This window comes from Populus alba, chromosome 8 (assembly GCF_005239225.2).
Source record: "Populus alba chromosome 8, ASM523922v2, whole genome shotgun sequence".
In the NCBI taxonomy this organism is placed as follows: domain Eukaryota; kingdom Viridiplantae; phylum Streptophyta; class Magnoliopsida; order Malpighiales; family Salicaceae; genus Populus; species Populus alba.
This window is the reverse complement of record NC_133291.1, coordinates 15,284,108-15,311,688: the sequence shown is the minus strand read 5'-3', so window position 1 is coordinate 15,311,688 and position 27,581 is coordinate 15,284,108. Positions and strand designations below refer to the sequence as shown.

Genomic DNA, 27,581 nt, shown 5'->3' with positions numbered 1-27,581 from the left:
ATATTAATATCAAAAATAAATTTTAAAAAATAAAAAATATTTTTTATCTAGAATTTCCACAATATTAAATGTGCTTTTAGTGAAGTTACAGAAAGAAGGTTTGTAAATACACATCTAATATCATTGAAATTTTTATGATTAATGTTTAAAATTTAAACATCAACAATTTTTGAAAAAAGAAGAAGAAGAAGTTTTATATGAAGTGGGACAACAGTAAATGCAACATGTGTTGTCTGTTCTACTGTGAATCAATTTTTTTTATTTAATTAAATTAGATAATCTACTTTCAGGTATATTCACTTTGAGTGTTCTTTTATTTTGAAGTGGATATGGGCAAGATAGCAAGAAAGAAATGAGATTCGAGAAGATGTATAGTCTGTTTTACCTTTCCAGATTCCTTTATAAATGCATTTTTTTAAGTATAGTTGAATAATGAAAAAATTCATATGCACAAAATGCAGATATATATATAAGAATTAACTCAATTTGATATATTTAACCCATTTGAATAAAATAATAGATTGTTTTTATAATTTATGAAATTTTAAAAAGTTGAGTTATTATAATTATAAATCAAAATCTGATTTGACTATGACATGTTTGAGAGTATCACAACGGTTATATTTCAAAATATTTTTTATTTGAAAATATATCAAATAATATTTTTTATTTTAAAAAAATTATTTCTGAAATTAGCTGTTATGAACAACTTCCACGTGGATAAGTAGTTGGCCAACGTGGATAAGAAGTCAGCTAAAGGAAAATGTATCAAAGACGTGGTTGAAGTGGCTGCTGAAACTTAGGAGTTGTGGCTGCTAAAAATACTGGAAGTTGAAGTGATGGCCAGTATCGCACTATGCTCCAGTTGGCAGACTTCATGCATATCTCATTTTATTTAATTGTTATTTTCTATTTTATGTTAATGGTTTAAATAGTGCAGTAGTGGTGCCAATTTTTTAGGAGTTGGTTATTGAACAAGTTATTTAAATTGTAAGCAAAGACATGAAGTAATCAAGGAAGAAATTTGAATTTATTCACATTGAGATCGTTGGGTTCTCTCTTGAACGAGCCCTTGACATATTTTCACAATAGGTTATAAGGGAAGGAAGTCGGGTAAACACCATTCTTTACAGGTGGATTTTACTGTCAATTGCCCTGTAACTCGATCGCAATCTTGGGACCGTAACAAATTGGTATCAGAGCAGGAAGTTATGGGTGATTCTTCAAACAATCTACAGGTTCAATTTGAGACCTTCATGAAGATGTATCAGGAGAACCGCCAACATGATCGAACCGAAAGGGAGCATCTCTCTGCTCGCATTGAAGAACTTTCTAGGGACTTAGCGGCCACTAGATTGGAGGCTCAACATGGAGATGATGGAAGTGTGAATCGGGGACCACGAGCACATCCTCAGATGGGTAATCGTTTGGAGGGGCATGGATAACTACCCCGATACAGCCGGTTGGAATTTCCTCTTTATGATGGAAAAATTGACCCGCTTGCGTGGCTGAGTCGTTGTGATCATTTCTTCCACCATCAACATATTCCAGAGGAAGAAAAGGTAGAAATTGCTTCGTATCACTTAGATGAGGATGCACAAGTTTGGTTCCTTAAATTGGATAGGGATCGTCCTGGAATCTCTTGGGAAGAATTTAACGACAATGCCATCTTCGTTTCGGCCCATCCATTCAAAGCAATAAATTGGGAGAACTTTCCAAGTTAAGACAAGGCGGCACCGTGGAGGAATTTCAATATAAGTTTGAGCAATTGGCAACCCGAGCAGGTCCTCTCACAACAGAGCAAAAAGTGGAGATTTTCATCAGTGGGTTGCAAGAATACATTGCAATTGAGGTGGAATTGCACAGACCTAGAGATTTAATCAGTGCCATGAGTCTCGCACGTTTATATGAGAGGAGAAGTGGAGCCAAGCGGTTCATTCCAGCCGCTTATAAACCATCATCAAATACATCATCCAGTTCTTCCAACCAAAAAACGTTCAAACGACTTAACCGGACTGAGATGGATGAAAGACGTGCCAAAAGTTTATGCTTCAACTGTGATGAAGTTTACAATCGGGGACATCAATGCAAGCACTTGTTCTGGCTAGATGGGGTGGATGAATCCGTCCAGGAAGATAACGAGGACCATGATTTTGAAGAAGATATTCAGCCAGAAATATCCTTGCATGCCATCATGGGAGAGAATTCGGGAGGCAAAACAATGAGAATTCAGGGCATCATTAGACAACATCACTTAATGATTTTAATTGATTCAGGAAGTACTCATAGCTTCCTGGGCTCTCGGTGGGTGACAAAACTAGGACTGGCATGTGAATCAATGGAGGGATTGTAGGTTGTGGTTGCCAATGGCAGCAAAATCAGAAGTCCAGGTCAGTGTCCAAATGTTCCTATTACGATGGGAAATCAATTAATTCATATTGACTTCTATATTTTAAAGTTAAATGGGATTGATGATGTCTTGGAAGTGAATTGGCTACAAACATTGGTCCCATCCTATGGGATTTCAAAGCCAAGTCCATGATTTTTAAACAAAATGGCAGAGTTATGGAACTACAGGGAACTGATAGCCCACATTCTACTCCAACGGTACAACTTCAAGATGCAGACTTGGAGTCACCTTTCAATACAGATCTTGACAATCTTTTGACTGAATTTGATGCTATATTTCAAGAACCAAGGGGTCTTCCACCTGCAAGATCCTATGATCATCGCATCAATTTGAAGCCAGGAACACATCTTGTCGTGGTGCGCCCATACAGATATCCTCATGCATAGAAAGATGAAATTGAGAGGCAGTGCAAAGATATGTTAGAACGGGGTATCATCAAGCCTAGTCAATCTCCTTATTCCTCACCGATCCTTTTGGTCACTAAAGCAGATAACACATGGCGATTCTGCGTCGATTACAGAGCCTTGAATTCTAAAACAATCAAGGATAAATTTCCTATTCCGGTGATTGATGAGTTATTGGAGGAATTACATGGTGCCAAATATTTCACAAAATTGGATTTGCGCTCAGGGTATCATCAAATCAGAATGTATCCGACAGACATAGAAAAGACTGCATTTCGCACTCATCATGGCCACTTTGAGTTCTTGGTAATGCCTTTCGGCCTGACCAATGCCCCTAGCACATTCCAAGCTTTGATGAATGAGGTATTCCAGCTACACCTACGTAAATTCATACTGGTGTTTTTTTATGATATTCTTGTCTATAGTCACTCCTGGACAGATCATTTAGCACACTTGCGGCTTGTCTTTGATATCCTAGCTACTCACCAATTATTTCTCAAGCGTTCCAAGTGCTGCATTACTCAACGCCAAGTATCCTACCTTGGCCATATTATCTTAGGAGAAGGGGTTGCTGTGGACAAAAGTAAAATTGCTGCCATGATTGACTGGCCAAAACCGACCACGGTGAAAGGCTTTCGGGGTTTTTTGGGCCTCACAGGCTATTATCGGAAATTTGTTCACAATTACGGCACTATTGCAGGTCCTCTTACAACTATGTTACGCAGAGATTCATTCAACTGGACAGATGAGGCGTCTCAAGCATTTGAGCATTTGAAACTTGCTATGACAAGCACTCCTGTATTGGCCCTTCTAGACTTCACCACCCTGTTCATTTTAGAATGTGATGCCTCTGATACAGGAATGAGAGCTGTGTTACAACAAAATGGGCAGCCAATTGCATACTTCAGTAGACCCCTGGCGATCCGTTATAAAAGTCTTCCTGCTTATGAAAAAGAACTCATTGGCAAGGTTGTCAAAATCGCGTTTTGACTCGTAAAATCGTACGATTTTACGAGTCAAAACATGCATTACGAGTTGAATCGGTTGAAAAAATCGAAAATAAGTAAAATCGGGTTGAAATCGGGTAAAATCGCAAAAATCGGATGATATCGCGCAAAATCGCGATATCAGGACCGATTTTACGATTTCAATTTAAAAGCCCCCAATATAATTGTCGTCCCCCAATATAATTCCTCCCCCCAATATAATTGCTCCTCCCGTTCCTCCCCCAATATTATAATTGCTCCCCCCAATATAATTGCTCCCCCCGGACCCCTCCCCTCCAATATTATAATTGCTCATTTGCTCCCTAATCGTTCCTCCCAATATAATTGCTGCACAGCCCCCCCCCCCCCCATTAGCCTTGATTTTTGTGATAGTTGGGATTCATTTTCGTGGATCTCACTAAAATTATGACAAACATTTTGTCCAAGTAAAGTATTTTTTTCAAGAGGTTTTTTTTCTTGGTTAGAAAAATGTTTTTATAAAAAAATATTATTTTTGTTTTAAATTATTTTTTAATGTTTTTTTTATTTTCATATAATAATATCAAATTACTTTTTCTAACATGTAACTAACTGTTTTGCGGACTTATAAATGAAGTACCATGTAGTGTATATATATTATTGTGGTGTATGTTGCTTTTAAAAATTAATATTTATTTAAAAATATATACTATAATAATGTTGAATTTATATTTTTTTATTTTTTATATCAATATATATGTTTTTATTGTGATGAATGCTTAAGGAATGATGAGGAAACACACCAGCAGATTGTTTGTTTTAAGTTTGTTGATTATTAGTTAATGAAAAGTTATTTTATATTATATATGACTTTTATTTGAATCTTATATTTTAAGATGCTTGAATTATATATGAATTTTTATTTGAAGGCTTGAAATATGTATGAAGTTTTATTTGAAACATGTTTTTTAATGTCCTTGAAATATGTATGAATTTTTATTTGAAACATGAATTTTTTTTAATATATTTCAAAATTCCTTACGATTTTACGATCCGTTTTTACGATCCGATTTTGTGAAGGGCTTTCCGTTTCGTTCTAAAATCTCGATTTTAACAACCTTGCTCATTGGTTTAGCAAAGGTTGTTCGTCATTGGAGAGCTTATTTGTGGGGTCGTCACTTTCTCATCCGGACAGATCATTACAGTCTCAAATTCTTACTAAACCAACGCATCATCACTTCACCCCAGCAATACTGGTTAAGTAAACTCATGGGTTTTGATTTTGCCGTAGAATATCGTGCAGGTAAACATAATACAGTGGCTGATGCTTTATCTCGTTGCTTGGAAGACCACCCAAGTCTTCCTTCCATTTCCATGCCGCTCCTGCCTCTGTTCAATTTGATCCGCTTGGAAATTACGAATTCAGATCAGCTGCAGTTGCTGCTATGTAATATTCAAAAAGGCGAAGCTGTGGGTCCGTGGGAATACAAGGATGGTCTGATTTTCTTCAAACGACGGGTTTATTTGCTGCACACATCTCCTCTGGTTCCATCTATTATTGCCGCTATCCACGACAGTGGTCATGAAGGCTATCAGAAGACACTCCATCGTGTGGCTCAAGATTTCTATTAGCAAGGGATGAAAGCTTCCATTCAGACCTTTGTGCGTCCATGTGTGGTCTGCCAGAAACACAAAACCAAACATTTGCATCCTACCGGACTTCTCCAGCCATTACCTGTTCCACTTCAAATCTGGTCCGACATCTCTATGGATTTCATTGAGGGCCTCCCTCCCTCCCAAGGGAAGTCGGTTTTATTATTGGTGGTCGACCGCTTTTCCAAATATGCTCATCTCCTTCCCCTTGCTCATCCATAAACTGTTGTGAGTGTTGCTCGCTTGTTCTTTGATAATATTTTCAAACTTCATGGTTTGCCTGAAACTATTGTGAGTGATCGTGACGTCACATTCACCAATTTGTTTTGGACTGAATTATTTCGCTTGAGTGGCACCAAATTGGCTTTTAGTACTGCTTATCATCCCCAGAGTGACGGCCAGACCGAGGCTGTCAACCGCACTATCGAGATGTATCTGCGTTGCTTTACCAGTGACCATCCTCGCCGCTGGTTTCAATGGCTGCCTTGGGTAGAGTACTGCTACAACACTAGCTACCACTCTTCTCTTAAGGCCACTCCATTTGAGGTCGTTTATGGTCGGTCCCCTCCCACTATGCTGTCTTATTGTCCTGGTTTAGCTAACCTCGAAGCAGTTGATCAGGAATTGTTCAATCGAGACTTGGTTCTTCAAGACCTTCGCACCCGTTTACTTCAAGCTCAGAATTCCATAAAAGCTCGGTATGATGCTAAGAATCGTCCTGTTCACTTCCAAATTGGTGATCTCGTTTTACTTAAACTGCACCCTCACCGCTAGCTTAGCCTTTCTTCCTCCAAATACACTAAACTCTCCCCCTGTTTCTATGGCCCTTTTCCTATCATAGCCAAAATAGGCATTGTGGCTTACAAATTGGAACTTCCTTCTTCCACTAAGCTGCACCCTGTTTTTCATGTGTCTTGCCTCAAACCTTTCCATGGCTCCTTGGTTTCCATTGAACCTTCCTTACCTGTTCTCACACAGGGCGAACTTCAACCTCTGCCTAAAGCTATTCTGGATTCTCGCTATGTTCACAATTCAAACCAAGTGTTGGTCTATTGGGACGGTTTGTCTCCTACCGATTCTTCTTGGGAAGATGTGTCCTCTTTCAGTAGCCGTTTTCCCTCTTTTGCACTTGCGGCCAAGTGCCATTTTAATGGAGGCGGTAATGTTATGAACAACTTCCACGTGGATAAGCAGTTGGCCAACGTGGATAAGAAGTCAGCTAAAGAAAAATGTATCAAAGATGTGGTTGAAGTGGCTGCTGAAACTTAGGAGTTGTGGCTGCTAAAAATACTGGAAGTTGAAGTGATGGCCAGTATCGCACTATGCTCCAGTTGGCAGACTTCATGCATATCTCATTTTATTTAATTTTTATTTTCTATTTTATGTTAATGGTTTAGATAGTGCAGTAGTGGTGCCAACTTTTTAGGAGTTGGTTATTGAACAAGTTATTTAAATTGTAAGCAAAGACATGAAGTAATCAAGGAAGAAATTTGAATTTATTTACATTAAGATCGTTGGGTTCTCTCTTGAACGAGCCCTTCACATATTGAACAAGTTATTTAAATTGTAAGCAAAGACATGAAGTAATCAAGGAAGAAATTTGAATTTATTTACATTAAGATCGTTGGGTTCTCTCTTGAACGAGCCCTTCACATATTTTCACAATAGGTTATAAGGGAAAAAAGTCGGGTAAACACCATTCTTTACAGGTAGATTTTACTGTCAATTGCCCTGTAACTCGATCGCAATCTTGGGACCGTAACATTAACACATAAAAATAAATGTAAAAACAACCAAAAAATTTAATTTAAAATAATAAAAAAATATTTTTTTAAAAAAATATTTTTAAAACATAAAAATAAACATGAAAAGGCAAACTATGATAAAAGCATGTGAAAGTAACCCTGCCAAATTTGATAGTGCCCGCTCCTCTTCTTTCATGTTCGGAAACACGGTTAAAATTGTATTTTAAAAAAAAAATTAATTTTTTTTGAAATTTATAAATTATTTTGATATATTGATATTAAAAATAATTTATAAAATATAAAAATTTATTATTTTATTATATTTTCAAATAAAATATATTTTAAACTGCATTCTCTACTATCATTTACAAGTTAAATATATTGCGTGCAACTTGAAGCTTAGTTGCATACTTGCATGTGCAATTCCAATTTAACTGCAACTGCACACAGAACTCGAAGCAGACTCTTTTCCTTTATCTGGAACTTGGAAACGAACAAGAAAGGAATAAATCTTGCGGAAGCCGACACACATGGTGATGTTATTTTCCAAGGAAAATCAGCCGGTACTGGGAATTACATATGTTTCACTTCCTATTAGAGTTTTTACACCCAATCTGATAATTAACTTAATATAAAATTTGTGTTTTGAGATTTAACCAGATCATTTAAGTTAATTTTTTTTTTTATATAAATCAAAATAATATTATTTTAATAAAAAATAAAAATATAATTAATAGATTATCATCGAGTTTTTTACCTTATTTTAATTTATTTTAGAAAACTACTTTATTTTTTATTTTAAAAAAAAAATTATGAATCCTAGTTGATGTTGGAGTTGTAATCTTGACAAATAAAAAAAATTGACTTGGAATTTTTTTAAAATAACATATATTTGTAATGTGTTTATTTTACCCCCAACACATATAAATCACTCTAGGATATAAAAAACTTTTTATATGTAAAAATTGATATTACTTGTAAAACTTTTAAACAACATGATAAATTTATATAATTATTAAAATCAATAATTAAGTGCTATAATTAAAAATGAATAACTTGGAAGTGAGTTAAAAACCTTGATTTTTACACCACCATGTTAAATATTTATAAGTTTTAAAATTTTTCATCTTAAAAAAAAATTAAAATAATATTAAGATGATGTCAAATTGGATCAATTTTAGTTATTCAGTGACCCGAGTCATAGACTTCAATAGGTTTAATAACTTTATTTTTTTTTATAAATTATTTTTTATTTATTTATTATGATAACATTAGATACTTGCAAAATCGAACATCAACCCTAAAAAAAATATTTTATTTGAGATCATAATAACTCTATAAAAAGTGTAAAAAATTAAACATGAATTTTTTTTTATATCTAACCCAATATTGAAGAAGAATGAAATTAAAAAAAAAAACAGTTAAAAAAGCAATTATATAAATATTAAATTAAAAAAATCAATAACCAAAAGAAAAAAAAGGTCAAAATGCAAAATAAAAAAAAAAGTTGATTATTATTGTAATTCACAGTACTAATGGGTGTGTAGAAAAAATATTTTCCCCACACTTTTAGCTTACACACCACACACACACACACACACACACACATATATATATATATATATATATATATATATATATATATATATTAAGATTAAGCTGATTTATTTCATGGAAAAGATTTTAAAAGAGAAGATTTTTCTAAATGTATTAACTTAAATGTAAAGGGATTTTTCTTAAACCTTTTTTGTTCAGAAGCTTAATATGTAGAAATTAAAAAAAATATTCTAACAAAAAAATCTTTTTTTTTTTATACTCCAATGTCAACCACCCATGAATCTTATTTTTATGTTAAAATATAATACTAAAAAATAATATTTTTTCATAATTTTTTGTTTGCAGAACTCAATGTTTTTGGATGGATTTAGGGTGTGTTTATGTTTTTGCTTTTAAATGCTTTTTTTTTTAAAAAAAAAACAGCTTTTAATATGTAAAAATATCAAATTGATATTTTTTAGTATTATTTGATGATTTTAACATACTAATATCAAAAAATAAAAAAGCTAAAAAACTATTTTATTATTTTTTCAAATGAAACTTGTCTTTTGAGAACTGAATGTTTTTGGATAAATTTAGGGTGTGGGAGGAAGTGTTTCTGCTTTAATTTTTTTAGTTTTTTTTTAAGTGTTTTTGAGTTGAAAAGATTATTGAATTGATGATTTTTTAGTATTTTTTATAATAATAATATTAAAAAATGAAAATATTATATATTTTTTTTAAAAAAAGAAACTATTTAAAAAACGAAACTGCACCGAATGGTAAACATAGACTCGCTCCGCCGCCTCTCCCACGGAAGGGGGAAGATATGTATGTGAAAATGCCCGCTGCCTTTTTGTGTTAGTTGTAGTGATTTCCAATTGGTCCGTGCTGCGGCGCCTGTCGCTTTGTATAAATCACCACCCGGTGGCGGCCCCACCTTATCCCCTTCTCCTCTCTCCTCCTAATGGCTACATGGCCTCACACTAAGAAATATTTTCAAAGGTGATGGTTGTCTTCATTTATTATAAGTGGTCGTCGACACTTTATTTTATTTCCGTGAAGCAGAAATCACCAGTTATTATATTATTATTTATCCATCAACAAATGAGTTGGATTTAGATTTTCGTGATGAGTTACTACTACGTCTATCCAATCCACTTTTTCTATATTTGTTTATTCACTTTAAATATATATATTTTAAAAAAATTTTATATTTGAATATTAAATTAATTCCAAATGAATTTTATAATTTATTTTAATTTATTTTTATAAATTTATCATAGTTTCATTACTCGAGTCATGAATTTAGAGGGTGTTTGACACTGTATTTGAAAAGTGCTTTAAAAAAAATTTAATTTTTTTATTTTTATTTTAATTAATATATTTTTTATGTTTTTATATCATTTTAATGTGTTCTTTTTAAAAATAATTTTTAAAAAATAAAAAATATATTCTTATTTTTTTGAGTAAAAAATATTTTAAAAAAACAACAATAACCACACTTTTTGAATCGATAAAATATAATATTATTCTAATATGTATGATATAGAACATGTCATTGTGTCGTCGTAATATTTAAAAAGAATATTGTCTGATTAAAAAAAAATTATCTTACTTACAATTTCTAAGCTAATAATCTGGTTGAAGCTAATACAAGAGAATACCCTGAATATTATTTGTCTTTAACCTTCTCTAATAATCTGGTTGAAGCTAATGTCCGAATATTTTTGCCATTAAAAGAAAAGGAAAGGAAAAGCATCAGTGGATCACTTGAAAAAAAAGAGAGATTATATTTCTCGTTGCAAATTGCTGGCGGGGTGGCTTTCTTTCGATTGCTGCTATTTTGAGGATAAAGACAAGAGCATCCCACCCTTGATCCTTCCCAAATCAGAAAAGTCCTTTGTGCACCCCTGGTCTTTCCTTCCTCTTTCTCTCTCCTTCTTCATTTGTTTATCCTCTCATCCATTCCTCCATAACTCATGGAATCCACTCCTGTTTGCAATGAACGTCTTGATTTTGGAAAGATGGGTTACGGGTGCCTTTTCTTTCTTCCCCTCCTCTCATTTCTTGGTTTCTTGATGTTTCCTCATACTGTTCTTGTAGTTTCATTCCCCTTCTAATTAATTCCATCTCTTAGCTTGGTATTCGTTTCTCGATGTTAAATTTTGTTTTTTCTGTAGATGCCAACATTACAGGAGAAGGTGCCAGATTCGGGCTCCATGTTGCAACGAGATTTTCACTTGTCGCCACTGTCACAACGAGGCCACGGTATTATAATATTACATCTTGTTTGTTGGGCTCAATGTTTCTATCTTTATACATTTTCTTGATCTGGATTGGCTTTCTTGGAGCTTTTGTAGCAAGATTTTCTCTATCTTGTTCTTCCTTCTTTAGTTTGAAATTTAATTAATATGCTACTCTTGTATCATTTCTTCTTTGATTCTTCCAGAGCAATATTCTTGTCTCTTCTTGTCCTTTAAGCTTGAAACTGTTAAATATTCGTATTGATACGGGGTTATTTGGTATCTTTGATTTATCAGAATATGTTGAAGAACTTCTGCGATCGTCATGAGCTCAATCGATATGATGTCAAACAAGTATGCTGTATAACCTTAGTTTGTTGCTCGCAAATTTTGTTTTGCGATGCATGTTTTTGATTTTCTTAAGCTACTGGTTTATGAATTAGCATTGATGTGAGAGATGTGGTTTGTATTGATTTTTCAGGCTATATGTGCAGTTTGTGACACAGAACAGCCAGTATGTATATTTCTGGATTTGTAATTGAAAGTTATCTTGTTGGGTTTTTCTTTTCTTTTCTTTTCTTTTCTGATCTTGATTGTATTCGATACATTATCCGATTTCAATTGTGTTCCAGGTTGCTCAAGTTTGCACGAACTGTGGTGTAAATATGGGGGGGTATTTCTGCGAAATTTGCAAATTCTTTGATGATGATGTAATTTTACCTTCTGAAATTGATTTCTCAGTTTTGGTCTGTTGAATATTTGATTCTTTACTGTCAGAACAAAAATTCTTTATTCGCTTTGGTTGTTATTTGATTTTTGATGAACGGTACTTGTTTAACATTTGTAGTTGATGCTAACTTGATCTGGTTACATTCATTGCAGACCGCAAAAGGACAGTTCCATTGTGATGATTGTGGGATCTGTAGGTGAGTAAGCTTGTTTGATCTGTTTATCCTGTTTCTTTCTTCTGGAAAACTGTTTAAGGAAGTCACAAGATTAAACTTCTGTGTTTGTTCTTGATCAAAAACAGAGTTGGTGGTCGCGAAAATTATTTTCACTGCAAGAAGTGTGGTATGCATTCACTACCCTTTGGCTTTGTTGTTCTCAACAGTTGGAATCTCATCACCTCAGCATGCAATTGGTTACCATGTTTGATATCTATAGATTACATGGATATGGTTTTAAAGCTTTCTGTTTTCCATTTTCAAATCTTGAATACCAATTATGTTTGATAAGTGTGCAGGTTCTTGCTATGCAACATCTCTTCTTGATAATCATTTGTGTGTGGAGAACTCCATGCGTCATCATTGCCCCATATGTTACGAGGTTGTTATATAATTGCCTTAATTGTGTGAAGAAGTAATTTTTTTTTTTAATATAAAAAACTGATATTTCCGTCCTTTTTTCTGTAGTATTTATTTGATTCACTAAAAGAAACTACTGTAATGAAATGCGGGCACACTATGCATGGTGAATGCTACGATGAGATGATAAAGCGTGACAAGTAAGTAGCCTTCAGTTCTTATTTATTTTTTCTGGTGATGTACATGTCAAAAATTGGTTTCTGATTGAGTTGATAACATTCACCAGATACTGCTGCCCCATATGCTCCAAGTCTATAATTGACATGTCTAAAACCTGGAAGAGAATAGATGAGGAGGTAAGTTGCTATAAATTTGAGCTTAAACCATGGATGCTAGACTGCTAGTTTTAGTCAATCTTCTCCAACATCATAGCCCTGCATCAAATGTATTACAATACTGATTTGTTATTAACATATGTTGTCAGATAGAAGCAACTGTCATGCCTGAGGATTACCGCCACAGGAAGGTGCGCGTCGGAAATGGCATATTCATTTTGTCTGTTATTTTACCCTTTATTCAATTGCATTTAAATATTATTCAATTTCATTTTGTGAACTATGATGTGACGCTAAGATTGAGTATGGCTATGGCTTTGGGCATTTTATCTCACCATGTAGTCATCATTATTAGGAAAAGGTTTCGATAAAGTTGCATGAAGTTTCATTAGCATTAAAAACTTTTGCAGACATTCCAACCAGGTTCGTTTCATATGACTGAACACGCATCAGTATTGCGGTAATAAACTCACCGGAGTTGGTATGTGTGTGAATTTGCAGGTCTGGATACTATGTAACGACTGCAACGACACCACCGAAGTTTATTTCCACATAATCGGGCAGAAATGCAGCCACTGCAAATCATACAATACCCGAACAATTGCACCTCCAGTTCTACCTCAATGATTAGGTTTGGCAAAATGCATCCAGCCTCGTAGGAGCATTGGTTGCTTTCATGTGAACCATGCTGGATGTTTTTACGTGTATTCGACCATTTTGAATGCTGGCTAATTGTTTACTAATTCTGTTCTCTTGCAAAATGATTCAGAAGTGGCATCTGGGTGCCTCAGAAACTTCTCTCAGGTTATTCTTCCTCCAATATTGGGAGTCGAAACCCAGTTATTGAGTCTCCCTGGGTTGATGTAAACTTCTTTTTATACACAAACAAACCAAAACATTGGTTCCTGTTATGTACTCCTCCTGATTGTGTCATCTTGTTGAATCTTCTGCTATTGTATAGTACTAGCCCTTTGGCCCGTGATCCGTTGCAAAACTTTACATATTAGAAATATTATTTAAAAATAATTTTTATTTTTTATTTTAAAAAAATTAAATTAAATTTATATAAAATGCAAAAAAAAAGGTATATATGAATCATACTAACCCCCTTAAAAACTTAAAAACACACTATATAATTAAAAAATAATTGCTACTTATAAAAGGCTAAACAAAAAAAATCATAAAGGGGCATTAATTAAAATATAAATTTAAAAAAGACAAAAAATTATTAATTAAAAACAAAAAAAATATTAAAAAAAAAAAAACAAACTAAGTGTTGTTGGGTTTGGTAAGTCGGGCTAGGCGCCTAGCCCATAACAATAGAGCCTTTGTATTGGCCTGCAAGGGTGGCCCATGTGCTCGAGCCCTTAATTTTGTTTTAAAAGTTGAAGTCATCCGCCTCGATTTTTCTTAAAAATAAAATAAAATAAATGATGCGTTGTTGGAATTACCTAAATCTCAACTATTATAGTGGCAAAAAAATTAGGGTTCTTGGTTTTTTTTTCCATAGAAACCTAATTTTCAACCCATTTTAAACTTAGAACTTCTATAAAAGACCATAAACACTTTGATAAACCCACAAATATCCATAAATAAACCTAAAAACCCACAAAAAAAACTAAAACAAAAACACTTCTTGAGTTTATATCTTTTTTTAAGCAATTATAAGGCTTAAAAACATCTAGGTTGAACCCTTCTCACTGAATGCAACCTATTGGCATAAAGATGGACAATTTTAGTAGCTAGAATCATTGTAAACACCGATTTTATTCTCTAATGATAGAATCCAACAAGTCCCTTTCTCTCATTTCTAACCAAATATTATAATATAAGAAAAATGAAGTTGTGGGGCAAAATTAAATCTTAGACATTAAAAGAGACCTAAATTATATTATTTGTAAAGCTTTAGACCAAAGTGCATTTAAAAAAAAATAAAACTTTGGCCGCACCACCTATTTTGGCTGTCATTTTCATTTAGATCCTCTTTTTTTCTATGTTCTTTCTATGTTGCCTTTACCTAAGAAATCATAAGCAATTGACTTTCAATTTAGGGTCAAATCATCAAGAATAAAAGTTTGAGAACTAGTGAAAATGATAGCATACAGTAAGTGAATAGTAATATGTGAGTGTGTGAATAATGCAACATAGTGTTTTGTCTATAGTAAAAACACCACATGTTTTAGTGTTAATGATGACTAAAAATAAAATTAAAAAAATCAAGAGTCATATATAGATTAAGATATTTAATATCATAAAATGAGATATTTATCAAGTTGTGTTTGCTACATTTATTTATTAAATTTTTTTTCAATCAATTGATAATAAAAATAGACACATATATTAGGGTGTGTTTGATATTGCGGTTGTTGTTGTGGTTGTGGTTTTAAAAAAAATTATTTTTTATAAAAAAAATACTTTTAGTTGAGGTTGGTTTGAAAAAATATATGTTTGGTTAAAACTATGATTGAAATTGAGGTTGAACAAAAAATAGTTTAATGTATTTAGTTAAAAAAATGCTTTTTCAAATTGAGGTTATAAAATAATTAAAAATAGTTTTAATTTAAATATTGTAAATTTAACTACTATAATTACATCATGAAATAAATAATATTGATATCAAATATTTTTTATTATTCTATTAAACTATATGCAATGTCATCACATACGAAATCTATCCAACAATAACTATATTTTTCATGGTTTCTTAAACACGCAACAACAAAAACTAAATTTTTTGTTACGTCATCAAGTGATCTCCTTCTAATTTTTTGAATAAAACACAATTAAAATACAAATGAAAATTGAAATGTTTTTTAACTAGGTCGGACACGGCAAGAACATAATTGGAATTGTGATCAAATTTCACAAATGCTACGTCATCATGCTATATCCTTCTAATTTATATAGTGTTATTAAATAATATTAAACACTAGTTTTTTAACTAAAAATCATTTAAAAAAAAAATTACAATTTCATTACGTAAAAATTCATTCGACAAAAACTACAGTTTTCATGATTTTTTGTGCATGCAATAAATTATGTAAAATATTATCAAAAATAAAATTGAGATTACAATACGAGTAAATTTAATTCACCTTAAACTAATTTTTTTTTTTAAAAAAATATTGTTCACGTTCACATGAATAATGTGAGTGAAATCACTTAACTGCACTGGTTTTTTTTTTTAAAAAAAAAAAAACTAAACTAAACTTTTTCTGGTTTTTCAAAATTAAAAAAAAAAAAAAAACTAATTCACTTGCACTGTGCAGTGGACTGTTCAGTGAACAGTGGAGCCCTGTTCCAGCTTTCTTCCATTAGGAGAAGCAGTCAAATGTTGCTTCTCCTGAACCTCGGTTTTATTTTAAATTTTAGCAGGTTCTACCAGTAAAAAGCACATATTTTTACTTACCAAATGAAAATATGTGTGGCTGCGGGTGAACCTCACCCGCAGCCACGTTACCAAACGGCGCCTAAATTGATTGAATAAAATAAAAGAAAAAAAATATTATGCAAGACTTCATATATTAAAAATATTATATAAAAATAAAGATTTGTTTTTTCAAAAATAAAGTTTATCTATAAAAAAGATTAAAAAAATATTATAGATGAATCAAAATAATCTTTTCAAAAATTAAACACATAACACCAAAAAAATCTATTAAAAAAAGGTTAAATGAGCAAAAAGAAAATCACAGAGGGGGGTATTAATTTAAAAATTATTTTTAAAAAAGACTTATTAAAAACAATTATCAATTAAAAAAATATTAGAAAAAAATAATAATTCTGGTGTTGTGGCTTTAACTTGTCAAACTTGCGATCCGGATTATGGATTCAACTAGATTCAATAATTTTTTTTATCTTAAATTTATATTTAAAAAAAATAGGCCAAAAAATATTAGGCTCGCAAGCCTATGCCTAGTGCATTTGGGTCACTTTAATAAAAAGCCCAGTTATGTAGGTGTGCCTAGACATTTTTTTTTTAAGAGGCAGATGACTTGTCATTCATCTCTATTTTTGTGGGAAAAAAAAGAAGTAAACGACGTGTTGCCTACAAATCCAAATTCATATCATTATTGTGTTGCCTGAAAAATTAAAACAAAGTTTCTTTTGCCCAAAAAAACCTAATTTTAAACAATTTCAATCCAAAAACACCTCACCAGCACTCTTAAAACACCTACAAACCAACTCATCAGCCCAAAATATCCAAAAAGAATCTTAAAATCCAAAATCAAACTAGGTTAGTTTTGACTTCCTCGGCTTATATCAATTTGTTCTGGCAAGATTAAGGTTCTAAAAAACCACTTTCAAGCTCCTCTTATCGCATGGAACTTGTGGACACCAAGAAAAATTATTTTGGCCATCAGAAATGGGATGAACGATGATTTTTTTTTCTTCGCTAGAATTTAACGTCCCATCCCTTTCTCTCTCTCTCTAACCAGGAGTTGAAAAAACAATACAAATGAACTTTTGTACCAAAAGTAAAATTTGAAAATTTAAACGAACCTAAATTGTATAAATTATGTTATTTTTAAATATTGAAGACTTAAGTGTGTTTTTTTATGAAATTTTCGAGTATGCCACCCATGTTTAACACCTTTTTTATTTTGGTTCCTTTTCTTCCAATTCCATCCTTGTCTAAAAAATCAAAAGTAATTGGATTTCAATTAGGATTAAGTCACTCAAAAAAACAACTTTGAGGACCAAAAATAAATTATTACAAAATAAGCAGTAATTCCATAGTGTTTTGTAAGTGTATAAACAATGAAAATCTATAGTAAAGCATTCACACCTTTTAGTGTATTCTATAATTTGTAAGTGAATATTGCAATGTTGTTTAATATTCTATTGTAAAAAATAAATAATACAAATGAAAATTGAAAATTGAAAAAAAAAACACTAAATCACATCAATGTTTTACTTTGGGGATTCATCATTGAATAATTGCACCGTGAATTGCTATAATGCAATGATGTCTTTGCCTTTCAGGAAATAAACCAAATGACTTGTTTTCAAGGGTAAAATAGTTTTTTTTTTAGAGGGGATTTATTTGTTATTATAAAATTGATTGAGGATATAATGTTTTATCAATTTTTCTTCATATTTAAATGATATAAATACCTAAAAAAAAAAAAAAAAAAGCCAGGTTAAGTTAGGCTTTTGTGTCATTTCATTTTTTTTAAATAATAAAATTACTCCACTACCCTTTAAATAAAAAAATAAAGAAGACATCAAATGGTGTTTGGGTATTTTCATCATGACTATTTCGTTATAATCTATTTGAGTTAGGAGCAAATCAATGTCTTAATAAATAAAAATAATAAAAAGAAAAAAGAAAAGGTAGCTAGCCTGTGCAATACACGCACCGCAAATAGATGCAACCCACACTTTATGAATGATGTTTGCAACAATGAAGAAGGCCTAACTGCCTTGTTTTCCAAAGTGTCTCGTAGTGGTGTAGCTGAAGGGGCAGTGCATATAGTTAGACTCGCTATGGTTCGATGACAGTGAGATTTTTTTCTCATCCCACCTCTTTTCAGTCTCCTCTATTTGGAATTCGTGCTGGGTTAACTAAAATTCAGAGTTGTCCTCCCATTTATTTTTTTTTTTTCAATTGTGGTCTTTATTCCTTCGATTGATCTTTGTTTGTTTTGGGTTTTTTTTTTAAAAAAATTTTATCCCTTGCAATTTGATTTGATTTTTATATGAAATATGATACTTATTCTTTTGATTGTTTTTTTTAATCCCTTTGTTAATTTTTAATTTTTAAAATTTTGTCCTTTAACAAATTTTTTTTATGAAATTCTGGTTCTTATTCTTTTACTTTCTCTTTTTTATCATTTTTTTATTTAATTTATTTTTCAATTTAGTCCCTTGTTCTTTTATTTCATTATTTTTTTATACCAAATTTGATCCTCATTATTTACATTGCTATTTTTTTATTTTTTTATTTTTTTATGGTTGGGAATTTTGTTCATGATTTTTTTGTTTGTTTTTTCCTTCTACGGAGTCATCTCTGTCTCATGACCCGGGTTAGTAATTTTAAAAATTAGCCCCATTTAGCTTCATTTTTTTAATTAATTTTTTTCTTTATTTTATCCTTTGAAATTAGCTATTGGGCCTCAAGCTTTTATTATATTTTTTTGCTTTTCTTTCTATTGAGTTATAATGAGTTGTAGGTTAATCAAGTTAACATGTGTTGACTCGGTTTGTTTTTATAATTTTTTCTTTTTTAAAAAAATATCATTTGAAATTAGGCTAATGGGCCTTTAACTTTTTGATTTTTTCCGCTTTCCTTTATACGAGGTTATTCTCACGGGTTTGTTAGGTGAACTCGGGTTGACTTGAGTAATTTTCAATGTATTTTTATTTATTATGCTTCAATCCTTTTTTCTAGGTTATTTTTTTTTATCCCTATCTAATGTCATGGGTGACGGGTTAGTAGAGTGAACTCACATTTTTTTCTTTTATGTTTCTTGTTTTTTAAATTGATTTGTTTTAAATTTATCATTTGACATGAAGTTATTGGACCTTGAGGTTTGTGATTATTTTTATGTTTTTTATTTCGTGAGGTATCCTAATCTCATATCTTAGATTAAGTGTTAGTTAAATTAACTTATATTGACTGGATATCTATTTGGATGTTAGGAAAAAATTTGACCTTCCATGCAAAAAAATCTAGTTGTATACTACAACCCGACAATTTCTACAATGGTGAGATACTTGCACTTGATATGGAAAAAAGAGAGTTAAAATCATCATGGAGTCAACTTGATCCAAGACTCAAGTCATCGATTGGACAAACTAGCTTAAGTTAATTTATATGAATACATTTAAAAAGAAAAACAAGGGGTTTATTTCTAAATTTGTTTTTTTTTTTAAAAAAGTCAATGAGTTTTACTGTGTTAATCAAGTCAAATAAAAATTAATTTTAAATTGATTTTTTTAAATTTTTTTGAGCTAAGAGGAAGTTGGGTTCTGTATCAATTAAGAGAAACTATAATTAATAACAATGAATTTAAAGTATTTCAACTTAGAAAAAAAGGTCATTACAAGAGGTGGTTAGAATAATAGTAGTAGGTTCTTTATTCATTTATTAAAGAAAAGTTAAAAATTGTTTCTTGATTTTATTTTCATTGACAAAAAAAATATTTGTCCTTTTTATTATTAATATCAAGATGACTAGTGTTTTTTTTTTGTTCTTTTTTTAATTGAATATATTTTTTTTAATTTCATCTTTTAATATTAAGTTGATTGAGATTTGAACTTTATATTTATTTTTATTTATTTTTTTGGAGTTATCTTGGTCTTTTAACTTGGGTTTGATAAGTTAACTATGTTCACTTGATTCATTTTTTTATCCTTTATTTTATTTTATTTTATTCAATTTAATCCTTCAATATTGAACTGATTTGAAATTAAGTTTTATATTATTTTTTTCATTTAATTTCTATAAGGTTATCACAGTTTTATAATCAAAGACACAATTAGGTTATTTGACTTTTTTTTTTTTTTTTTTCTGTAGTTGAATTTCTTTCAATGTCATCATTCAATATCAAATTAATTGAGAATTAAGTTTCATAATTTATTTTTGTTTGGATTTTACGAGATTATTCTAGTCTTATGACCCTGACCACATGTTTGCCAGTTCTCTTAAGTGGTTTTTTATGTTATTTTTTTAATTGATTTTTTTAATTCAATCCTTAAACATTGTTTTAATTAAAAGTTAAGTTTCATAATTTATTTTGATTTGATTTCTATAGGGTTATTCTTGTCTCATGACTTATGTTTGATAGGTTAACTTGGCTTATTTGTTTAGTTGATTTTTAGTTTCAATTTCATTTTTTAACATTAAGTTGATTGATAATTGGGTTTGATATTTTTTTTATTTGTTTTTCTATAAGGTTATCAATATTTTATGACCTGAATAACAAATTTTGCAGGTTAGCCTGAATTGTTTTAATATTTTAAAAGGAATGTTGTTTTATAGTCGAACAATATTTTTATCGGTCATATAATTTGTCTTTGAATTTGCAAAATCGATAAGGTCAATCATTGTATAGTTTGATTTTTTTTCTTACTAAAAATTATTTTAACAATACTTAAATATTTTTTATATTAAAAAAATCCAAACCGCAACATTGTACAGGCAATAATTAGTTTTTCTTACTCAAATAAATGTAAACTTAATATTCATTTTTTTTAAAGTTCTTTGTTTTTGTGGTGATATTGCTTTTTTTTTTTTTTAATAATTTTTTTAAAATTAAAATTTTTATATATTTTTGAATTATTTTAATATGTTAATAATAAAAATAAAATTTTAAAATAAAAAAAATTATCATTTTAATATATATCAAAATAAAAAAAAAACTTTGAAATATAGCTCTGAACACCATTCCAAACGTATCCTAATTAACCAAATTAATTTTTCTTTCCAAGCTCACGAGTGCAGGGAGCCAAACTACACAGCCGTACCACAGAAGCAAAACCCTCTCTTCTCCCCTTCTAAACCCTCTCGATCATTTTTCCCTACCCCTGAGACATCAGCTCCCTCGCTCTGCAAACCGCCGAGTCCACTCACTCAAAACTCGTAACTCACACTAACACTCACACTCACCAGCTAATCTCGATTCCACAGAAACGATGCAAGTCCTATCAAACGCGCGTGGACTCACCAGGATTTTGAAGCCTCAAATTCTCCTCAACTCAGTACCCTCAGATCACAAATTAATCATCTATTCTCAATGTCAAAGCCTCCACTCTTACTCCTCGCGCTCCCTCCCCTCAGGTACACTTTAGTGATTTCGTATTATTTACTTATTTATTTATTTTCTTTTTTCCCTTTTCTGGTATTTTGCTTGTTATGAGAAGGATTTTTTTTCCTATTCCTTTGGGTTTCTGAGAAAATTAATAATAAAAATTGGGGAATAAATGTTATTAAGGCATTGTATTTTTTTTATTTTATTTTATTTATTTGTCATATGGTGTCAATAAAATTTTTACAGGAAATTATTGTTTCGCAACGGTGCGAGATGTAATGTACTCTAGGACATCAAAGGGTTCGTTTTGTACTGCCAGTGGTGGAGAGAGCACTGCAACAGGTTTGTTGAATTAATATTTTTTATTTTTATTTTTTATGTATATATAAAATTGAGTTAAATTTGAAGTTTTAATTATTTTTTTCTTATGATGATTGGTTTGTGTTGTTGAATGACAGAGGCTGTGAAGAAGATTTATGATGATATTATTGACTCGGTGAATGTTAGACGCACAATGGCGCCGAATGCATGGTTGTGGTCATTGATTGAGAATTGCAAGACCCGTGAGGATATTAAGCTTCTTTTTGATGCTTTGCAAAATCTCCGAAGATTTGTTAGTGGCTAATCTTGCAGCACCTTTTGTTGTAACTAGAGATTTTTGGTTAATGGGTTTTGAATTTTTTGTTAATGTGTGTATTTGGTATGCAGAGATTGTCAAATCTTCGAATTCATGACAATTTTAATTGCAATCTTTGCCGCGAAGTTACTAAAGCATGTGCTCGTTTGGGGGCTGTTGACTTCGGTAGGTGGATGCTGAATTTCTTTAGTCTGCTTTTTTATTTTTTTTGAATTATTAGATTTGCTTTTTTTAGTTACATATAACCTTTCAAGCCATGTAGCAAAAATTTGTGTTTTGTTTTGGTGTTTGGAACTGTGAACTTGCTAGGATTTTAAGCATGGTGGAATGATGCAGGAAAGAAGGCCTTGTGGAATCATAATATGTATGGACTGACTCCAAGTGTTGCATCTGCCAACCATTTGCTGGTATTCTTCTATTAAGTTATCAGATTTTCTTGTTCTTCATGTATTTCTTTTTTCTTTCTTTTCTTTCTTTTTTTGATGTTAAATGATTGGTATTTTTGGGCTGCAGTTGTATGCTAAGCATCATAATGATGTCAAACTCATGGCTGAAGTAATGAAACTTCTGGAAAGGAATCACATCCCATTACAGCCCAGTACCGCGGATCTTGTTTCCAGGTGCATAATTTTGGATTTGTTATAGTTTGTTTCTTCTTTTTTTTGTGATGTAAACTCCAAATGCTACGAAATAGAAATAGTTTTGTTGATTTATACTCAAATAGGAAGGGTTAATGGCTCAATCTGTCCTTATGTAATGGGGTATTTCTATAATTTGTCGTTAAACCCTTAATTGAGCCAATTTTATCCTTGAATATACGTTTCTAATCTATCATTCTGAACAGATCTTCAAGTAATTTGTACAAAGTCCAATGAGTTGGCTTGAAAATCTCATCAGAAGGATAGATTAGAAACTCAATGTATATTCATGGATAAAATTGGCTCAATTAGGGATATAAGGACAGATTGGTGAAAGGCCTCATTATATAAGGAAAAATTGAGCCATTAACCCCAAATAGGAAAAGACTAAATCTCCAAAGAAAATGTACATTTCAAGTTTGATCATCCTGCAACCTGAAGGGCTAGCACCTCAACAACCCCTTGAGTCTAAAATCTTTTTCCATATTAACTTTTCTAGATTATGATTCAGTATTATTGAATTTACAACTGTGCAATTGTTCTTGGATCTGTACCAGTACACATTCTTTGATCAAAAATCTTTTGGACATTACTTAAAGAATCTTGTCTGTGCAAGAGTATCATGTTGTTCTAGTGCTCCTCCAACAATGATTTCAATAACTTATTTGGATTTAAAAATTGCAGCATCTGTTACAATTCTGATAACTGGGAGTTGATTTCTAAGTATTCAAGAAAGTTTCTCAAGGCTGGGGTAAAACTGCGCAGACATGCATTTGACCTATGGATGGATTTTGCTGCCAAAAGAGGTCTCTACATCTCTTACTTCTCCTTTTTTCAAATAATTGCCTATGCTTTACAACCACTTGCCATCAATTTTTGTGGTCACTGTGATTGTTGGTAAGGATTCCAGCTTGAAATACCAACTCCTTTGTTGATATTTTTAGAAAGTAGATGGATTTTCAGAATGCATTTTATCATGCACTTCCCTTTATTACTAGTATAGATTAATTGTTCTGTCTTCCAGTTTTGTAATAAATATTGCTTGCTGTTTGTGAGGCCTGCCTCTGTTTGTTTGTTCTGTGATTTATGTTTGTTCCTTGCCGTTATTGGGATGTCTTTGAGGATGGGAGGTCAAAGTTGAGATATTTCCCTAGCCATGAACTCTAGGCTCTGGTTTTATTTGCTCATACATTAAGCTAGGGTCTCTCTTCCTCTATTTTACTAAGGGCCAGGACAAAATACAAATCAATCTAGGGTGGGTGCATATGTGTAGGTGCATGTTCAGAGTACAGATGCTCATGTCTTAATTTTCTCATGCTATAGTATGGTTTTGTCAGCTCTTAGCATGAGAGAATTTCTTTACAGAAACATTCTCTTGTTTGTGTCTGGAGTCTGAATATCATCTCTTACAAAGAGGTTTTTGTCAAAGAACAATCTCAATGCATTCAAACCTCTGTTTTCCTTTGGTTGAGATTTGAGAATAATACATTCTCTGAAGGCCAGAATTAAATATCATTTTTATATAGAATCTGAAGTTCATATTTTACAGGAGATACTGAATCATTATGGAAAACTGAGAAGGTTAGATCTGAGTCGATGAAGCAGCACACTCTTGTGAGTGCGTTTTCATGTGCTAAGGTAATCAAACTTCTGTATCTTTTTCGCATGCATAGTCCAGTATCAAGATTTATTTGATAGGTCAAGTGCAATGTGATCACTATGTGAATTCATCATTCTTGGCAAAATTACACTGATGTATGGATATTTCTGGAGAGAACTTTCTCTGACGTTCTTGAATGTTGCTGTTTTTTTCAGGGTTTAATACTAGAAGGCAAGCCTCTGGATGCTGCTGCTGTTATTCAAGTCCTTGATCAGGTGCCTATCATTGTTCATAGTTTGTATCAGTATCTGTACACCCATGTCCACTCAGTTTCTCCTTGCTGGGAGTATTTTTTATTTTTCTTCTACCAAAAGGAAGGGCTGTTTATCAATAGTTGAAGCTAAAACTGCTTGGTTGGCAAGTCTGGTAGCTGTCATGGATTCCTAAATTGACATGGATCAATTAAAAACCTTAACAGCAATTTAAGCAGTTTAAATTTTGGTTCAACTGAACATCATAAGGTTAGATGCATTCTTTTGCATCAGGGAAAATAATATTGGAAAGTGTTAACGCAGTAAGAGAGGTTTTCTGTACTTTCTTAGCTAGAATACAAGGAAAAATAGATTTCCAACTTGTTTTTGTATGGCACCACTGTTGATCCAAGTCAGTTTCCTTGGATGCAGACATTACCTGACACCAAGAAGTTAGGTATGGTGGTTGAACTTCAGAAGTTGGTAAATGAATGGCCTATGGCTGTTGTCAAACACCAGAAAGAGGAAAATAGGAAGGTACAGTATTTTCTGATATTTTGTGCATTTATTTTAAAGGGTCAAGTTACTCTGTGCACACACACACACATATTTTTCTTGTAGTATGAGGATTGGGATCTTAGTTTACACAGCTTGTCCTTGTTATTATCTGATCAATCAGGCGCTAGCTGCTGTATTAAAATCTGGCATTCCTGCAATGGTTAATGGTCTACCAAACATGGGCGTGGAGGCGAAAGTAAATTTGGAAGACCTAGCAATTAAGGAAGAAATCCCATGCTAAAATGTCTAGGACATGGACAATTGAGCATGGAAATATGAACCTTAAGAGAGAAACAACTGTGTCAGAACTCTGGGAGCAGCAATTCAATAATCACCTCTTTATGCAGGACCAAGCTGGAGCTCAATTGTTAGCATCTCCGGACTCGTAACAAAAAAATTGTTATCTTTTCATAACAGTACCTTAAGAATCAATGTTCATACAGTAATTTTCTAAATTCAGAATCGATTGGAGGAACCAAAGAAAGTTTCAGACTAGATTGTTTTGTAGGATATTCATTCGATCTCCATGTTCAACATGTTCAAGAGACAATTTTGTAGCTTCTAGTTTATATCTCAGATGAACCTGGTGGTACAGCATTTATGGATGTCCCTCGTCGCAGATTCTATTCTAATTTTGCTTCTTTTCCTCCTTGTCTTGCCAGTTAGATTTTCTGCATCTATTGTAAACAATATCCTCTGCCTGAATGCCAATGCTGTATGATCAATATTGCCGAGAATGACATGAGCTTGGGTGTCTTGTACATGGTATTCAAGCAATTTGCTTGTTCTTCAGAAGTGAAGAATGTTATAAAGAGTTGCAGTAAAGCCTGGAGGCCTTTTTGTGCCAGTCTATTGGGAGAACCGCATTTGTGGCTGCTTAGGTGATTGTTTGTTTATTTATTTTTAATGTTTTTCGACGGCAGGTGAGGTGGAAAAATAGGGATTTCATTTCTTCGAAAAGGGAAAAAAAGATGAAAGAAGGCACTGAAGCTCAAGAGACTGGTTAGACTTAATTTTTTTTTTTTTTACAATAAGCACAGTGCAAGGCAGTGGAATTACGAGCATATCAGATGGCTAGTAGTTTAGATTTAGATAACCCAGAATTTGGAGCCTAATTAGTTTTCAGTTAAATTGGATAATACATTGCCTGTTCGATCCAATTAGGCTTTCAAAGAACTGAATGATTTATCAAATTGATGATCCAATTTGATTTAGGTCGGGAAGAAAAGAACATAAACAAGAGGAAGAACATGTAGCATTAGGACAATTGCATGATTGAGAGGATCAAGCCAATTCTCCCATATTTGACAAAAACCTTTGACCTCCAAATGTTTCTTGCAGTACAATCAACAGATATTCATTCTCATCTACTATACTTACCTAACCACATCCTGATAAAAGAAATATCATAACTGATTTATAAGGCTTCAGAAATCAACCAAACTCACATTGCTTTTATCAAGTATAAAGCTAGCTAGAAGGTATAAGCAAAACACTTTCTTTTCCGCACCCATTATCACTATGGATTCCAATGATAATCCACTGTTGTTTTATTTATTTTGACCCCTTTGTTTTCTTTGGTTGTTATTTTTTGTTTTAAATTTAGTCCTATGTGTTTACGAAGATTTAAAGTTGATAATTTATTTTAATTTATTTTTTATATGGTTATCACGGCATCAAAAATATATCTCAGTATTAGAAAAATATCTTAGCATCACGATATGATCTATTTTTTAAAAAGTTTAGTTAAATAAAAAATAATTTTTTAAAAAAAACTATGTTATTAAACTTTTTGGAGTTAACGACTCGGTTTTGTGAGTTTGACAAGGTAACCTTAGTTACCCCGATTCACAGGTTTAGAGAGGTTTTTTTTTTAATTGAACTTGATTATGTGATCGTGTATTTTTTTTATCATATAATTAAAAAAAATAGTTTTGGAAAAAATACATTATATTAAATTTTAGAAAGTCCATGGTCCATAAAAAATTAAATAAAATTAATTTACAAAACAACAAAGTTTTTAAACCCATTAAAGTCCATGACCTAAGTCAGAGGATGACTGAGGTCGATCCAATCTGACATCGTCTTAATATTAAAAAAAAATATTATCTTAAAGTTTTTTTTTTTTAAATATATGTCATGTTTTTACCCCATCCAAGTTATTTTTAGACCTATTAAATCGAATAATTTATTTTAGGTTAGCTCTCAGGCGGTTTAATTCAGAATTCGAGCTAAGTAAAAGAACCGAGATGATAAAATTTCAAGGATCGATTTAATGATACTATTAAAAAAAATCTTTATATTTTTAATAATTTTTTTTAAAATTTTAAAAAAGAATAGTCGGATTCCCAGCGGAGTGAATGCAATGGCCTATTAACAGATGATGTTATGCACAATTGAGCTCATTTCTCTCTTAGCCATGGCTGAAACAATCTTAAAAAAACTATATTACTTAGTCTTCATGAACACGTGCTCGCACATACATACATGCATAAAAGAAACAAGGCATAGAAACTCATACGTTCAAAAAGTACATAAATTCT

At 31.8% G+C, this 27,581-nt stretch overlaps 2 protein-coding genes across 2 annotated transcripts; both read left to right on the top strand.

Moving 5' to 3' along the window:
• Nucleotides 1-10,403: 10,403 nt before the first annotated feature.
• On the top strand, nt 10,404-13,564 carry LOC118061032 (E3 ubiquitin-protein ligase MIEL1). The gene is made up of 12 exons (XM_035074384.2): nt 10,404-10,751; nt 10,897-10,984; nt 11,257-11,313; nt 11,441-11,473; nt 11,592-11,669; nt 11,842-11,885; nt 11,990-12,030; nt 12,203-12,285; nt 12,372-12,463; nt 12,550-12,619; nt 12,748-12,789; nt 13,100-13,564. Exons 1-12 carry the CDS (start codon nt 10,696-10,698, stop codon nt 13,223-13,225), a joined length of 810 nt encoding a protein of 269 aa, XP_034930275.1. The 5' UTR covers nt 10,404-10,695; the 3' UTR covers nt 13,226-13,564.
• Nucleotides 13,565-21,017: 7,453 nt separating this feature from the next.
• Nucleotides 21,018-25,685, top strand: LOC118061034 (uncharacterized). The gene is made up of 11 exons (XM_035074385.2): nt 21,018-21,383; nt 21,601-21,696; nt 21,813-21,967; nt 22,063-22,156; nt 22,328-22,398; nt 22,505-22,611; nt 23,314-23,435; nt 24,179-24,267; nt 24,445-24,504; nt 24,913-25,017; nt 25,160-25,685. The coding sequence occupies exons 1-11, from the start codon at nt 21,239-21,241 to the stop codon at nt 25,277-25,279; spliced, it is 1,164 nt and encodes a 387-aa protein (XP_034930276.1). The 5' UTR covers nt 21,018-21,238; the 3' UTR covers nt 25,280-25,685.
• Nucleotides 25,686-27,581: the final 1,896 nt, after the last annotated feature.

Coding starts and splice junctions, on each gene's coding strand:
- LOC118061032 (XM_035074384.2), top strand. CDS start 10,696: ATGGAATCCACTCCTGTTTGCAATGAACGTCTTGATTTTGGAAAGATG. Junction 11,314..11,440: donor ATCGATATGATGTCAAACAA/GTATGCTGTATA, acceptor TTGATTTTTCAG/GCTATATGTGCAGTTTGTGA. Junction 11,670..11,841: donor GCAAATTCTTTGATGATGAT/GTAATTTTACCT, acceptor CATTCATTGCAG/ACCGCAAAAGGACAGTTCCA.
- LOC118061034 (XM_035074385.2), top strand. CDS start 21,239: ATGCAAGTCCTATCAAACGCGCGTGGACTCACCAGGATTTTGAAGCCT. Junction 21,384..21,600: donor CTCGCGCTCCCTCCCCTCAG/GTACACTTTAGT, acceptor AAATTTTTACAG/GAAATTATTGTTTCGCAACG. Junction 24,268..24,444: donor GTGCGTTTTCATGTGCTAAG/GTAATCAAACTT, acceptor TGTTTTTTTCAG/GGTTTAATACTAGAAGGCAA.